Raw genomic sequence first — 18,097 nt, 5'->3', positions numbered from 1 at the left:
TGCAATCTACTGACATCTACTGGTGATATTTTACTCAATTTACCTTTAAAGTACACATTTGCTGTCTCATTAACAATGCCTAACAACCTTTGCAGTATATATATAATAAATGTGAGAATGGGATAGACTTTCTGTGTTTATGTGTGGCTTCCTTTGTGCTGCAGGGCCCTGTTGGAGCTGAGGAAGTGCCGTCTCCTGATCCATCCCAGTCACAGCAGCCCAGAGTCCAGCACAGCTTTGTCCAGGAGCATTTCCAGGCACAATACAAGTGAGTTTCTAAGGATAAAATTTGATTTAAATGAAGTCGACATTAAGGACAAATCAGTTTGTCACATCTTGCTGGCTTACTATCATTACGTGAAGAGATAATGGTACAAGTGACTGCTGAAACCTTCCCTGAGTCATTAATAGACTGTATTTTAAAGATGCGGGTAACTTCCTTGAAGTGGCATTTTAATGTATGTCACAGAGGGAGACCAAGAACAAAGGAGTGGGGGCACACAAGAACACAATATAGAAAGTTAGTGGAGGAAAGAACTGTGTTTATATAGATGTATTACATAAAAGCAACAGTTAAACATCATTTTGCATTAAAAACCTGTTTTTCACCTTTCAGACTTAGTAAAGCATATAAACTATTTAAGTGAAAATCACAATACTACCTACAGTAAGTTACAGAACAAGAATCAACTCATCCCTAAGTACTAAAAAAAGATTCCTTTGTGCATCCAAAGGAGTCTACTCCAGTAGAAAGAATTGGGTTTAAGGGATTTTTGCAGAAGTTCAACAGCTGCATCCATCTTTTATATACAGACTATGGGTGTAACTTGGTCTAACAGTTACCAGACACAGAAGGCCTGTCAAACTGTTTCTCCCATTGAATGACTGTAGCAAGACAAAAGTGACTTTGTAAAAAAAAAAATTCTTCTGAACCAAAAACTATTTGCCAGCAGACATTTCTTTCTGTTTGGCTGAAATCAGCACATACCATATCAAGCATCTTGTGAGTTTTGTTTGCACAAAGGTCCACTGCCATGTTGTCAAGTGGTCTAAATGTCAGGTTGCTCTGCAAGAGAAAGGTCACGACTTAAATAGCTCCTGCGGACACGTCTGTCTCATGGCACTCCTGTGTTTCGTCCAGGCTCACACTGTGTAGATAAATGACATAAATATTACTGTATAATACCAGTGAAGAGAGGGGGTCAAATCACACAATCCACTTACAGGCTCACAGTACACGGTGTTCAGGGTTCACCGGTCAGATTGCAGAGTAATTGCTAAATACGGCCGATTTAATGGAGATGTCATTATTTCTTTTACAGAGAAGCCCTCAGAGACACACATGCCAGGTTAGAAGGACTTTAAATCTTCACCCACACAAACACACACACACACACACACACACACACACACACACACACACACACACACACACACACACACACACACACACACACACACACACAGCACTAATTACCAGGCAGACAGAGGCAGTTATTCTGAAAAGGCCCAATGAAAAACTGGCCTGCTTCTCTAACCTCTGAGCCTCTTAGAAAAACAGAAATCTCTTAAGTACAAGTACTTATTTGGAGTGCTTTCCTTTTTGTGCTGAAACAATTAGGGATGTCACAATGGTCGAGTATTTTCTCTGTTGTAATGCTTTGTGAATATTTTTCAATCAAAGACTTTTCTTCCTGTTTTTTTGGAAGATGGGTTTTAAGGGGAGAAAGGGGGGAAAGCGCTTAGCACACTGTCTTATTAACATTTCGGTGCAGCTGGATGTCCTCATGTCTCCCACGGATCAGTCATCCTGGAGATAAAGAGGCGGCTGATGTACACGTCTGTCAGCTGCAGCCTCCTGAGAGTGGAACAGGTCGACTTTATCTCAGTAGAATTTTTAATCTTGTCCGTTAGAAACTACGTTTATGCCGCAGTTTAGCTTTCAAGGCTTTGCCTCGTTGGTTAGTTGAGTTAGGTTACAGTTTACTTCTATTATACCTAACATCTAAGCAGTTGTTGCTGCTGCTGCTGATTTCAAATCTCATCTTTTTATAAACAAGACTTTTTCATAAAAGTGCAGGCTTTCCAGGCTCAACTGCCTCTGATGCGTACTCTCTGTGGCCTGTACCTTCTTCCATCTGCTAATTCTTTGGAAAATTGGCAGCTCTGTGTGACTGCCAGTATTACATCTGTCAGAGCGCATCGCCTAATTGCCACCCTCACTCTCAAATGTTTCAGCTGTGACACACTGGGTGGGTCTACATAGGAAGCAGCAGCCGTAGCAGCCCGGCAGGCAAGATTTGTTCCTCTCTCCCACTCAAATAGTGTCCTAGCCAGCGAGAGTGGGTGAGACGGCACAGAGAGAGTGCGCAGTATACAACAGGAGCGAGTGCATCGCTCTGCGGTAGCACGTAGATGTCAAAAGATTGAAAATGTTATCACCTCAAAATAATTGCACCAATTTGAAGAGCGGGGTAATTGCTCTTATTGAAAATTAGAACCACCGTTTGAGGTTTACTGCAGTAAAAAGACGCGGCCCACAAAAGGAGCTCAGATCTGAAGCAGTTTTTTTTTCAACACTTCTTATGTCCACCTTTATTTTTCATGCTGCTATTGTGCAAATTTCTGAAGAAATGTTCTGCCATTCTTCTGAGACTCTTTTCTTCCTCCTGCTCGTCTTTGATGGAGAGCATGTGCTGCCTCACCTTTCCTTTTTCTGAAACACCCCAAAGGTTTTTTATTTGACTAAAGGCAGGTGAAATGTTTGGTCAAGTAATAGTTTTTTGGGTTTTATTTTTTTTACATTTTCCTTCTTTAGAAACTCTTGTGTGATTCTGGCAGAGCTCTGTGGATCCTTTTTATGCTGGAATATTCATCTTCTGCCAAGCTTTAGGAGACGGAAGTCATCTTGTCAGCCAGCATTCAGGCATTGTCTGTGCCGCCTATAAATGTTGTCTCCCTTTTGCACTCGTCCAGGTCCATATCATCACGCTCCAACCTCTGCGCTACGTATTGGTCATGTTCACAAGAAACATACTGGACCCCTTCTGAGCTGAAGCATTTAGCCTGCGCCTGGTGTTCGTTAGGCTTCTGTTCGTGCTCTTCAGCAAATTTGAGAGCAAGCTGTCACAAAAATTCCTACAGACAAGAATACCGCCGGCTCTGAATCGTCTGTTTTTAAGAGGTAGATGATGAAAGCAGTGCACTGTCAGTGGCATCACTGCAGACGGACAGCCATTGTGGTTGTATTTAGTGGTGCTTTACCTGCTTTTGTACATCCTTAATACTGCTGCAGCTGCGTTTTTAGTTTTACCAAGGACTTTCTTGGATCTTGGTGTAGATCAGAGGTGTCACACATAAGGCCTGAGGGCCAGAATAAGCTCAATAAAGACTCCAATCTGGCCCAGGGGACTACTTTGAAAAATGTGAAGGAGTCCAAAAATGCATGCACTACTCTGCTTTTACCACATTAAGATGTAATAATGGATTGGATTTATATAGCGCTTTTCAAGGCACCCAAAGCGCTTTACAATACCACTATTCATTCACTCTCACATTCATACACTGGTGGAGGCAGCTACAGTTGTAGCCACAGCTGCCCTGGGGCAGACTGACAGAAGCGAGGCTGCCATATCGCGCCATCGGCCCCTCTGGCCAACACCAGTAGGCAAGTAGGGTAAAGTGTCTTGCCCAAGGACACAACGACCAGGACAGAGAGCCCAGGGATCGAACCGGCGACCTTCCGGTTACAGATGCGATTCCCAACCCCCTGAGCCACGGTCGCCCCCTAATAGCAGAGATTAAATGTGTAGTTAAACGTCTTTACACTGCAGGAAAACAGAGTGTTCTGGTCCAGCCCACTTGATATCAAACTGGGCTGTGAAGGTAAAGCAAATATTTGATCATGTAGGACTTTCTTATTTATGGGGACAGACTGGAGTGGTAAATGGCAAGTACATAAAAGCAGCACTTGACATAAGGATATCTGATATCCTGAGGCAAAATTGGAAACCTGGCATGTTTTAAAAGTGATATAAGTGTATCCATGTATCTGTTTACATTCTGGATTATTTAAGCGACAGTTCCAGCTGGAAAATAATTTGCATAGTTTAGGTTTGGTGTTATTTGGCGAGGTGTAGGTGGGGCAGATTTTTATTATGTTACATATGTCAATCACATACTCTGTAGCTTGGGAAACCTTGGATATTAGTATCATTATTTCATTATTTATTTATAATCATTAAATATATCTGCTGTATATTTTAGACTGAGACCAAATGCATATAAGATAATGACATTGTTTAACTCTAAAGACACTTTTATTAAATGTGAATTTTTAAAGCGATTGTATCTGTGTTTAGACATGGGTACTTTGGTGATAGATGTATTTATTGTTGACCCTCTGCTTTGTTTGTGTATATTTTTTTTTACCTCAGCAGGGGGTCAAATGAGAATGAATAAGCTAAAGTATACACCGGTGTACTCTGACTTCAGGTCCTTTATTTATAATATAGTCTTTACTTGTTTTTGATTGCTTAAAAGTGCTACTGCACATGCGTGCATTCAATTCTGTTGTATACTGTGTACTACAGGCTGAGTTTTCCTTAGCAAAACCTTTACACAGATACTCCAGCATATACATTACACTGTCAGTCTATTTTACCAGTGCAAGAGTTGCAGACAAGCATCCAAACACTGAGTTTTTAATTGCTTATGAATGTATTGCACTGCTGGAATTAGACTTGGAACAAAAATTTCCCAACTCCTGTCTCTCTCTCTCTTTTGGCTTCCAAGGAACTGAGTCCTGGGGCTCCGTCACTGCCCGTGTAGCACTTTGCAATGCAGTGTCCAATGCAATACAACATCTAGAGTTGACAGACCGGAGAATTATCCTTGTAATAGCCCGGTTTGTCACTATGCAATCATCACGGCCATTATACATGTTCAAACAAGTTAAATCACCATCCAAGCGAGCAGCGCCAACAATTATTAGATCTTTATTTATGTTATGTGTCATCACATTCTGGAGCTGATCAAAAGGCTCGTTTTGTGATGACTTTAGTTTCATTTCTACTTCGGTTTACTCACTGATGCATAGAATTTTAGGCCCTCTAAAATGGACCCAGCACAGTATTTTATATTATTGCATCTTTACATTATATGAAGTTTAATGTAATCCTTAATAATTGTATACTGGGCCTTTGTACAATGTCTAAAGGAAGCCATTTAACTCTCTTCCTTCTTGGTTTATTGGCTGTGCCAAAAAAGTAGAAGTTGGACGAGGCTGCTGCACTCACAGCCAGAGCTGCGCGCTTGACATGCGATATCAGGGAAATCTGCTCGCAGTGACGTCCCACTAAGCCAGAAGCAGAAAAAAAACTATAAGGCTCCAAGTGTTTAGCTGTAGTGAAACCATAGCTTGAGGCATAACATATGAGCACTGACAGGTGAAGTGAATAACACTAATTATCTCATCATGGCCCTGTCAGTAGATGGGAGATATTAGGGAGAAGGTGAACATTTTGTCCTCAAAGTTGATGCAGGAAAAATGGGCACGTGTAAGGATTTGAGCTAGTTTGACGGAGTCAGAGCATCTTATGGGGTTTTCCCAATCTTCAGTGGTCAGGATCTATCAAAAAATGTCCAAGGAAGGAACCGTGGTGAACCAGCGACAGGGTCATGGGCAGAGTGAAGGCTGGCTGGTGATGTCTGGTCCAACAGACAAGCTGCTGTAGCTGAAATTGCTGTAAAGTTAATGCTGGTTCTGGTAGAAAGTTGTCAGAGCAACACAGTTTGTTGTGTATGGGGCTGCAGAGCTGCAGACCAGTCAAGGTCTTCACCAACAATATTATGCAGCTGGTCATAAACAGAGATGGGCAGTAACATGTTACAAGTAATGTGTTACTGTAATCCGATTACTTTTTTCAAGTAACGAGTAAAGTAAGGGATTACTATAGCAAAAACGTGCTTACTGTTACTTTCCCGTAAGCACGCTGCGTTACTGCGTTACTAAAACCGAGATTTTTTTGCGAGAATGTCTCATGACAATGACGTAAGCGAGTGCGACGTTCGTGGCAACAGCTGTGTCCAGATCAACAATGGAAAATATGTTGAGTGCGGGAGAGAGTATGAGCGTGCAGCATTTAAAGCGTGGAAGTACTGACCTTACTTTGAGTTTGATTCCGTAAAAAGTGACAAAAACATTAGTGTCCGCTGTTCACTGCGTGGGAAGAAAACTTCTTTTTACAGCGAAAAAAACCCCTTAACTTCAGAGCAAGCACCGAGTGCACTACAACGTAATGTGAAATTCACAGAGAAACTCGTGGATTCTTCAACTGACCGCTGCAGCACACCTGCACCAGGGTAAACCTCCGCTTTACAGGTGAAAATAGAGCAACAGGGCCGCTAGTTTTTGATTTTATTTATTTTCTGCTGTGTTTCACTTGCATTTATTTGAAAGAGTGAGTGTAAACACAAAAAAATATTTTATTTTATGTGCTGGAATGTGCAGAAAAGGTTTAAATGTCAAACAAATTTCTTCCAGTCAGAGAATGTTGCAGATAATTAAATTTTTGCTTGATGCATAAAGTTAAAAGATTAAAACTAATAAAACAAGTTTTAAAAAGGGACTTTTCCATTTGATTACATTTTGTATGATGGATTATGTAGAAAAAGTAGAATTGGCCTGAAAGATCTATCGCTTTATCACCTATTCAGGTTGTAAATCGTGTTTTTAAAAAGTAACTAAGTAACTAAGTAATTAATTACTTTTGAAAATAAGTAATCAGTAAAGTAACGGGATTACTTTTTTGGGGAAGTAATCAGTAATTTGTTACTGATTACTTTTTTCAAGTAACTTGACCAACACTGGTCATAATGTTATGTGTGATCGGTGTACACTGTAAACTTTGGCCATGTTGAATATGAGCATCTGATATTATGACAGCATGTATATGGCAGAAAATGTAAATAACAGGTCCACATAAAGTAAAGCCTAAATTAGATCAAAGATTGTAATCTTTTACTATATGTGGGTGAGTTACCGTAGCTGTAGTTAGTAAAAAAAAAAAAAAAGACTTTCCAGCAGTGTGCACCGCATGAAGGCTGAATGACATTCATTCAAGTGTTTCAAATTACAGATATGGTGCAGTTTCAGTGGGAGTGTGGAGCTCGTCTTACTGTGGCGCCAATTTTTCCGAGGGATCTCGCTTACTCTCTCGTTCTAGTATTATTATGTCTCAATTGTACTTTTAATTAGAGAATTATGAGACACAAATTAAGGTTCATGCCTTTTCGATTTCAGAACATTAACGTGGTCAATAAACTGCTCCCCACCTCCCAGCGGAGGATAGCGACGAGGCTTAGTGAGAAAAATGAGGTGCCAGCGCGTTTCATTTCAACCCAAGTTGTTTTCTTTCTAATTGCTTAGAAAAGAAAATGTGGAAGCAGATAAGTAAATTAAGTGTTATTCAGGAAGGTTCAAAGCTCTGTGCTGTAGGAAAGCATCAAGCCAAGAGTCTCTTCAGCATGGCTGCATCACAGACGAGGGGATACATACCTTTCAACCTTTCCACGCTTCCTCCATTAGAGCATCACCAGAATATCACCTCTTCCTTTGCTGCTTTTTTCTTTCTAAGTGTTTCAGAGCAGCGCTGGGCACATCTATGTTTTAGCTAAGGCTGAGTGTGATTTGTATGCATGCAGTGCGGTTGCCCTCACTGTTTCCTGGCGAGAATAAGACATCCGTAGGGCAGCCATTCGACTCTGCCAAAATGGAGAGATCCACTAAGAGCCCATGTCAGCTGGGCTTGTTTGAATAGAGCTTTGTTCACCAGCCTCCCACACCTCCCTTTACTCCCTCACTGGGTCTGTCAGGTGCCTTTCTGTAAGGAAAACACATTTGTTCAGTTTATCTATGTCTTTCTCATGGAGTGTGCTAAGGTCGGAAAAGGTTCACAGGTCGTTAGCGTGACCTCAGTTCAATCAAGACATGATGTGAACTTCAGATCTTCTACTTACGCTTACATATTGCTGTGCATGAGCTGTATTTCCCACAAATCTCTTAGTTAATGTTCTGCCTGGTGCTTTCCACACTATTTCAACAGATTTATTTCTGTTGTTTTGATATTGAAGTAATAAAAATGAAAAGATAAATTAGAGTAATGACTGATCAACACTATAGTTCCATTGAAACATGCTGTGCACGCTTCCGGTGTGGTGTGAGGTTCCTGTGCCGACGGGAAAGGAAAACCCTCGGGAATATGTTTACAGCTGAACAGATGTTCCCAGCAGAACCGTCCGTCACACTTAAGCAGTTACACAGAGCCATACCAAACACCTGCAAAGTATAACCACACGTTTTTATGTTAACACAGTCAAATGGTGCTCCTGAGAAACTTTTTAGTAATTTTTACACTAAAATAATTTTTCTAGCTAGTCTGGAAATTAAACTTTTGAGCTAACAGCAGCCAAAGGCGAAGCTCAGCTGTAACTGTTGCTTTTAATTAGCTATTGAATTGAGCACAGGAGTGCAGTTTATGGAAGTTACAAATTCTGATGGTCATTATCATTTATATTTATAAATATATATTTTTATACATATAGTATGTTTAATTTATCTCATAAGGAGCAAATAATATGATGTGATGATGTATTATTGTTTAATCAGCTAATCACATGGCAGCAGCTCAGTGCATTTAGGCATGCAGGCATGGACAAGAAGACCTGCTGAAGTTTAAACTTAGCATCAGGATGGGGGAAAAAGTTGATTTGAGTGGTTTTGAACATGGTTGTTGTATTTTAGAGAAAAGTCAGAGGAGAGTCTGACTGCTTCAAGCTGACAGGAATGCAACAGAAACTCAAATAATTAATTATGACTAAGGTATGTACATCTCTGAATGCACAGGATATTGAACCTCAAAGTGCTGAACCTGGTATCTACAGCAGCAGAGGACTACTTCTGTTAGCTAAGAACAGGAAACCTGGGGCTACAGCTCGCATGGGCTCACCAGTATTAGACAATATAGGATTGGAAAAATGCTGCCTGGTCCGAGTCTTGATTTCTGTTGCAGGATTTGGATAACAGGGTCAGAATTTGATGTAAGTATATTGTAAACAATATGAAAGAATGGATCCATCCTGATCAATAGCTCAGGCTGCTGCTGGTCGTGTAATGGTGTTGGAAATTTTTTGGCACACTTTGGGCCACTTAGTACCAACTAAATATCCTTTAAATAGGTTAGCTTACCTGAGTATTGTTGCAGACCCTTTATGGTCCAACCCTTTATGACCACAGTGTACTCTTCTTCTGTTTGTCACAAACCCCAAATCATTTCAACCTGGTTTTAATTGTGTGATGCCATCATGTCATAGATCAAAATCTCTGAGGAATGTTTCCAGTAACTTGGACTTTTAACTGGACTGGAAGGAATCTGAAGGAATCTGGTCTACATACTGACCAAAACCACAGCCTGAATTTCAGCACATAGAGCAAATACTGCAGGTGGTACAGATGGCTCATTGTGCGAATATATTATTTTATTCATTTCATCTGTAAACCATAAAAACCATGGACAGGCTCAGTCTTCTATTGGTAACTTTAGAAGAGTGTGTATGAGTACGCCTGTTTTTGAATCTGTACGGCTTTTTTTTTTTTTCAAATTTATTGAACATTCACATAATTAGATCTGTTTACAGAGAGTTGAGGTTTACAAAATCACTTCCAGCAATCCTGCTTTTAAATTCTGTGGGCTCCCTGACTCATTGTTGAGACAATTAGCTCACCGGAATAAGCTATTTCTTCCAATGACATTAAGAGGGATTAACTGAAAGAAGTGAAGCCATCCACAGAATCAAAAATCGCTGTTGTAGTCACTCCCTCCTTTCTGTGCATTCAGACGTAAAGGAAGAAAGACCATCACTTAGGAAATTCACCTACCTCCTTTGCTCGAGCCTCCTTTAATGGCATCACATGAGCAGCGAAAGTGACGCAACAGCGTGGAAACCGCTTTTGCTGTTTTGCGTTTATAGCGCCAATCATCCCAGGGGGGCTGCTTCAACTACCTCTAACCCCCACCCCATCCCTCGACTCTCTCTCATTCCCACCAGTTACATCACTCATCTTTTCCTTTCTCACAATCAGATCAAGGCGTCTGAATGGAGCACTGTGAACACTTTTCCTGTGGTGTTCACTTGTGTAACAAGATTAAGCCATCTCCTTTCCTGCCAGACTTAATCAGGAGGACTTTGAGATTAATTGGAAGCCCGTGTCGAGTCAGTGCAGCTGTTTTTTCGAGACTAATGTGACTGTGTTCTTTCGTCCCCGCAGATCTTCGCTGACATGCCCACACTGCCTGAAACAGAGCAACACCTTTGACCCTTTCCTCTGCATCTCATTACCGATTCCTCTTCGCCAGACCAGGTGAGCAGTGCTTTTATTTTCAAAAAAGACTTCTGTCTATTATCTGATATGGTTTTTCTAGTCAGAACGACGAGTAGAAACTCATTCACAATAATGATGTGGACCTCTGATCATTACACTGTTCAGGTATCTTACATTACGTGATCTATATAAATATTCATATGTTTTGATTGTTAATCTTGATAGTTTGATAGTTACTTCTTTTGAAGTCAAATTGTTATGTTCATTCTTCATCTCCATATTTTTCTTGCTCTGCCACAGTAGCTTTGCATGATTTGCAGTTTTGTGGAGCTCTGTAATTCTTCCTGTGTCTGAAACAAGCTAGCTTATCTCCATTCAAGCTAACTTTCTTCAGATTGGCTACACCTCACAGAAGCTTTGAACATCATATGTGCCGGGCTTCTATGCTCCCAGGTGGATGATTGTTTCTGAGATAGTCATTTAAAGGATATTCACTCTAGAAAAGTTCTGATAATGGACTTATTAATAACTTATATTGTAAATAATTGTGCAGTTCTTCTTTTTGTATGGTTTAATGCCAACGCCCCCGCCACCTCCATGTGAGCACTGTTAAAAAAAAGTTTCTTTTCTCCCCATTATTTCTGACTGTTTTCACTAGTTTTGCATTGGACTAGGCTGCCTAATGTTGTAACTTCTGGACCCTACCGAGGTTTCAAAGGCAGTCCAACTCCTCCAGGTTGGCACATTAATAAGTGCCATTACCAGAAAGTTTGCTATGTTCCCCTGCACCGTCTCAAGCATAAAGAAGATTCCAGCTACTCTGGGAGAGCTGGACAGAGCCATAGAAGGCCCTTAACCCAACAGCTGGATCGATATCTACTCCTTTGTGAAAAGGATGAGCACTGGCAGAGCCACAGAATGACCTCCAGCAGGACACTGATGTGGAAGTCACTGACCAAACAATCTGAGAACTAACTGAATAAGGCAGAGGGTACACTAGGGACCAACATCCCCAAGGGGGCCTTGTGCTCACTGCCCAGCACTGTTTTGCCGAGCCAAATTTGCATTTGCCATAGAATACCAGAGATGGCGGATGCACTACTGGCACCCTGTGCTTTTCATAGATGAGAGCAGGTTCACCCTGAGCACATGTGACAGACATGAAAGGGTCTGGAGAAGCCGTGGAGAATGTTATGCTGTCTATAACACTGTTCAGCACGACCAGTTAGGTGGTGGGTTAGTGATGGTATATCCATGGAAGGACTCACAGACCGACTAAGCAACAGCACCCTGACTGCCATTAGTTATCAGGATGAAATTCTTGACACTACCCTGGTGCAGTGGGTCCAGGATTCCTCCTGGTGCATGAAAATCCCCAGCCTCATTCATCCAAGCAGTTCTTGGAGGATGAAGGAATTGATACCATTGACTGGCCCCTATGCTCAACTGATCTAAATCCAACAGAAGACCTCTGGGACATTATGTTTGGGTCCATCCAACGCCATCAGGTTGACCCTCAGACTGTTCAGGAAGTCAGTGACATCCTAGTCTGAATCTTGGACCACACCATCCGTCGTCTCATTAGGAACACTCCTTGATGTTGTCAGGCATGCCTACAAGCATGCGGGAGCCAAAAAAAGTAGTGAGCGCCATTATGAGTTGTTGCAATTAAATTTCACCAAAATTAACTAGTCTGCTGCATCCTCACTTTGATTTTCAAAACACTGCAAAACACTGCTATTTTTGTGACCACATTGAGTACCTGATATTGTGACATAGGGATTATTTTTGCATACATAGAGCTCATTATTTGAAACTTTGTGCATGTTTAATATGTGAATCCACTACTGTAACAGTACATACTGTATGTGACGGAAAATAAGGAAAAGCATGATAGGTGCTCTTGAAACTTCAGGCAATAAAACACCAAACAAATCGAGACACAATTAGAAAATAGGATGTACAACACCCAGCTTTGTTCATGCATTACATACAGTAGGAACACAGGTCATTGTGGAGCTGAAGGGCCTGGTATCAGAAAGGAAAAGCTAGTGGGAAACCTTCTCCGCATTAAAACAATGTGTTATTCAAATTTACATGAAAACAACCACTTCTCCTCCACATTAGATTAACGAGGCCCTGAGCCCGTTCAGGAAATCCTGACATTTTCAGGGAGGGGTAACCCATTCCTCCTTTTTTCAGCCAGTGCCTCTCTATTTATGCATCAGGCTTTTTTCCCCTTCTTATCAAAAACACATGTACATATCTACAGATAGTTGACCAAGACTTTCAAGTTAAGAGACTTTCACAAAGTTTTTGCTGGCGTGGATTAAGATGGGTCGCTGCAAAAACAGAGTTGTGGGAGTGGTCTCTTACAGGATGAAATGATATGAATCATATACTTTGGCCATAATCACTCAGGTCAACCCAGGTGAACACAGATGTCTGAACCACCGTGTTAGATGGTGCTCTCTACCATCGTCATCAATAAACCAATGAGGGAATATCTTTTGGGTGAATGGTGCCTATCCCTCCAGTAAAGACTTTGGAGAACCAGTGCCAGGGAACACTAAAGCTGTTCTGGCAACACACAGTGATCCAGCACACCCTTTATTTTATTTATCACCTGTCTTTAGCAGTTGGATAAAAATCTGGCTCTTAAGCACTTACAACACACTCCAGGTGCTTGCTTTTGATCTTTACTGTAATGCTGATAGTTTTCTAAAAACAACATGGAATATTTTGTCTCCCACAACTTGCCTGTTCTCATGTCCTGTCCTGTGGAGGTGGACTGTTAGTAGTTTAGTGAAGCTCTTGCTTAGACAGCTGGTATGAGTTGTAATAAGGTAGGTGAACTACAGAGCCTGGAGTGTTTCCCAGTATCCACAGGAAACAGCACAACGTGTTTCTAAACCCGAGAGCACAGTAAGGAATTTGGGGAAATAGGCTTGCTGCTGGTAAAACTATATGTGTGTTTGTGTGGGTGTGTGTGTTTGGTATAAAACGAGAGCTAGGAGCCAGTTAGCTTAGCTTAGCATTAAGACTTGGGTGCAAGAAACGGCATTTTAAAATGTAAAATTAGCAATTCAGAGTTGTAAGGGTGTTACATGGCAGACTTTTTCTAAGGCCATGTCCACACTAATTCATTTTTGTTTGAAAACGCATCTTTTTCTCTTAGCTTTGGCCTTCCGTCCACACTGAGATGGTGTTTTTGGTCAAGGAGACCTGAGCTTTTTGAAAATGCTCTCCAAAGTGGATAAATTTGAAAAATACGTTTTTGCATCGCAGTGTGGACTACGAAAAAACGGAGGCTTTCGAAAACGATGACGCATTTTAGTCATATGATGCAGTCATGTGACCAATTAAACTAAGATGGCGGAGGGCATTACAGCAGCTGTTTTGTTTGCTCTCAATTGATTGAAATTTTGACAGCCCTATTGAAGATTAATATCAGTTTGTACATGCTCCAGGTAGCTTTTCTTCAAATTCTTTAATTCTCACTCGCTTTTGCAACTTTGTACACCACCTCATTGTCAGTCCATTTAAAAAACTCAGTGCTTTTCCTCAACATTTTGCAGCGATGTTTCAAAATCTGGAAAGTAAATAAATGGCAGACAGAAAGATCAAATCATCTTACATTTCATGCATGTGCAATACAGTGACGTAAGTATTGAACAACTGTTCGTAAATGATTGAAAATGATCGTGTGGACGCGGGGCGTTTTTAGACGAAAACACTGTTTTCAAATTTATCTGGATTAGTGTAGACATAGCCTTAGTCTGGAACATACTTTGCCTAATGGTGGCTAAAAACAAAGAAGCTATAAGGCGCTAATTTAATTTAAGCTTTAATGATCCGTGAAAGTTGGGCTTTGTTAAAGAGCCGGACTAGTTGTGTTCTTTCATGCTAGCTAAAGCCTAGAGGTGGGTGGATTGATCCAAATATCCAAACAGTATCAATTACAACGCTGGTATTGGTATCGGGTTGATACTAGGGTGACAGGATCAATACTTTGTTCCTTTCCTCTAATTTCAGTATATAGTCCACTGAATTCTGTTAAATGCATTATTTTGGGGGAAATAAAAAATGTACCTAAAATATGCACAATGAATAATGTCCGAGGCTTTTTGTCTGCTTTATTTATAGCCTTACACATCAGAAGTCGACCCAGGTCTCCAAAAATCCCACTTTCAAAATACACGAAAAGCTCAAAGCAGCGTTTTGTTGCTATCAATTATATGGAAAGTGAAAATCACAGTAGATTTAGCGGTCATTAAAATGTGTTCAGAATGTGCAGATTGATGATAATTCATCTCATAAATCGTGACACACTGCTCTCCCCTACACAAGTTGCCTTTATAGGTTAAAAGTATCAGGATCTGTATTTGGTATCAGATTGATACCAAACTTCAAAAGCCAAGCATTAACCTGGCTACATAATAAAAGGACAGAAATGGGAGTTTTATCAATTTTTTCATTTCACCTTCAGCAAGAAGATGAATATATTTATATATATGCATTTCCCAAACTGCAGAATAAACTGGTTTAACATGAAGACGTGTGTCTGATGGACAGCGTTTGTTGAGACCTGAAAATGAACATCACATCCTGTGAGGGTAGATTCGTCACTAAACATTTGCCTTTTATTATCCATTCTTTTAAATAGTTCCTAAAAGTTCAGCCTACCTCTCTTCTAATTTAGGAAAATGTTTTTTAAGAGCTGATTTCTCGGGGTGCGCCAGGTTGAGAGTGCTGTGTTTCCAACCTGTCGTTTTTGGTGTGCAGTAAATAGGTTGAGAGAAAAAATACATCAGAAGGAATAAACAGAGGAGAAAACAGATGGATTATCTTTTAAAGAATTCATTATATATTTCCCTGTGTGAAGAAGTTCAGCACAATCACACCCAGATCATGTGTGTAAGCCATAAACACATACTGTTTGTCACCAAACCAACATTTGCTGGGCTTAACTCATCCATTGGCGGTCGTGTCCTTGTTTGCTATTGTTTACACTATACATACGAGTAGATCTCATTAAACTTGGATTTTTTTCTTTAATATATCTAAACATAAACTCATCTGGTAAAAAATTATAAAATATAAAATATAATTTTAATGAAAAACTTGGAAAACTCAAAAGCACAGATTTCAGAATGGTGCCAGTGACTAGAACATCTTTGGGGAGTGACCTCTAAGGCCTGCAGGCAGAGAGTCACACATGAAACTGGTAAATTATCCTAAAACAGATCATTCAGCTATAATAAAAATCATCCACACATAGCAAAGTTTTATATTAATGTCTGTTTGTCCAGGACTTGCTGCCCATTGTCAGATTGTCAGATTTTAACAAACAGAATCAAAACATTTGACCACAGGTAACTTTTAGAGCTGCATCTACAATCACAAAGAGATTGCACAAATCTGACATGCCTGAAAGCGTGCTGGGGGGAAAATCCTTTGATATCCAAAAAGAACATCAGTTTAAAAACTAAAGCATTTTAACACCACAGAAGTCCACCAAGGAATTGCTTTGAAAGAAGAAATGTAGTTATGAAACTAGACTTGAATCCCCAGGAAATATTGAAAAATCAAGAAAACCATCAAATATCTAGAAACTAAATGAACTTAACATGTAAAAGTGGTGAAGATTTTCAGTCAGCTGATTTCAGAGGAGGCAGACAGTTATGCAACAGTTAGTAGTTATTTCTGCTAAAGAGGACGATACCATGCCAGCTGGTGTCTTTGAAGCCAGAACCTTCTTACTGTGGGGCAGCAGTGCTAACCACTGTGCCACCACGCTTGCTCAGTTCAATTCAGTCTTATCCATATAGTGCCAAATCACAACAGTCGCCCTGAGGCACTTTATACTGTAAGGTATAAAGTGGAGAGAAAACCCCAACAAACAGAAGACACCCCATGACCAAGCAGAACCAAAGAAGAAACCTCCATCACATTGAATATTATTTAAAGAAATTAAAACTGTTAGTGAAGAGCACATTTCAGTCCCCAGTACAGCAGTCATTAATAGCAATTAGGTTTTGTTCATACTGAAATGTCTTTAGCACAAATTAGTCTCCCTTTGACTGTGGCTTGTTTGAAGTCTCTTATTTCCTGTCCAAATCAGCAGAGCAGGAGTAAATGCACCAGCTCACTAGTTGCAAATAGATAAAACAACACTGTTTTTACCTAACAAGAGCCAGAAAAGTCCTGTTGTTGAACTTGATGCTAGCACCAGTTATTGAGCAAGCTTCAAAGTGCTGCTAGTTTATACATCACTTAATTACTTATTGCCACAATATATTTGATATGCTTGGGAAACATAAAGCCAGCAGGACCCTTAGAGGTCTCAAACACATAAAGTTGGTGGTCCCAGAACTTAATGAAGTCCAGTTCAAAATAAATAATTCACACTAACTTGTGTGTTGTGACAGAAAAACTGCATCGGAATAATTCTGGAGGCAGACAAAGATGAAAATTATGCGCGACCATATACAGTTAGGTCCATAGGTTTTTGGACTATGACACATTTTTGAAATTTTGTCACTGGAGTGTCGACGTTCAGCTTTAATTTGAGGTGTTTAATAAAGGTATTGTATTAACAGTTTAGGAATTACAGACATTTTCATATATAATCTCCTATTTTCAGAGGCTCAAAGTATCTGGGCAGTGGACTGACATGCAGATTGGTGAAGCTGTTATTTCACTGTACGCTAAGCAAATTGGAGATCTGCAGTACTGAAGTTGTATTTGGTATCACAATTACTGCACACATGGGCATCCTCAGGGTCTCCCCAGGATGCATAACATCCATTCTTTCAAATTATAATTTCCATGATGTTTTTTTATTTTATTTTACTGCTTATTAGATTCCGTTTTTAAATGTATTTATTTTTTAATTAATTCGAGTTAAAATCTTAGCATCTTCAGCTCTACACTGTCACTTCCAGCTCAGCCTCCTGTCCTTTTGTTCGTGCCACCGTCTCCAGGCCGTACGTCACAGCAGCTCTCACTACCATCTTCTAAACCTCTCCTTTCACTCTTGCTGCTATCCATCTGTCACAAATCAACACTTGTCTCTGACGTCCATCCATCCACGCGCTCTCTTTTCATGGTTAAAATATAATGACTTAAATGTTATTTTATAGATTAAATTTGCATCTACAAAATGCTGAGAGCAGAAGTGGAGTATAAACCTCAGCAGAAAGCTATTAAACACATTTAAAAAAAATCCACCTAGTGTCTAGAAACTTTCTAGCATTAGACCAACTTGTAGGGCTGTGCGATATGACCAAAATCTCATATCCCGATTTAAGACATCTATCGTTCCATAACGATATAAATCACAAAAATGTAACATTTTCTGTAAATTATGCGAATCTCGGGCAGCTCGACTTGCGGGAACTGTTTCCAGCTGCGCATCATGTAGCTGGAGTCCAGTGTTTTAACCGATGCATGAAACTGTACATTTTTAGACATAAGTTGTAACGGCCGCCGTTTTCTTTGTGAGTATTTATTACATGGCGTGCTGCGGGGAAAAGCCTGTTCTAACGTTTGAGTCTAAGGTTTATTTTTTAGCACCTGGCGGCTCTTTTTTGCTTCTCATCCGTAAATGATCTGCTCTTTCACGTGATTCAGTTTATTTTGAAAAACCTCAACAGGATCTTGAGCTTTATTGTGAAAGGTTTATGTGGCACATAAACAAGCAGACACGCGATG

The 18,097-nt window shown here is 40.2% G+C and overlaps 1 protein-coding gene across 2 annotated transcripts in view; it reads left to right on the top strand.

The window, feature by feature from the left end:
- The window catches only part of usp43b (ubiquitin specific peptidase 43b), an 85,155-nt gene that overhangs the window by 32,118 nt on the left and 34,940 nt on the right, over nt 1-18,097 (top strand). For both annotated transcript variants that reach the window (XM_040045765.1, XM_040045766.1), the window contains 2 exons: nt 165-268; nt 10,328-10,420. In XM_040045765.1, coding sequence (XP_039901699.1) covers nt 165-268; nt 10,328-10,420 — 197 coding nt within the window. The remainder of the gene's footprint in view (nt 1-164; nt 269-10,327; nt 10,421-18,097) is intronic.

Source organism: Simochromis diagramma, unplaced genomic scaffold (genome assembly GCF_900408965.1).
Source record: "Simochromis diagramma unplaced genomic scaffold, fSimDia1.1 OVJJ01000150.1, whole genome shotgun sequence".
NCBI lineage: Eukaryota > Metazoa > Chordata > Actinopteri > Cichliformes > Cichlidae > Simochromis > Simochromis diagramma.
The sequence above is the reverse complement of the archived record's forward strand: the minus strand, read 5'-3'. Positions and strand labels throughout refer to the sequence as shown.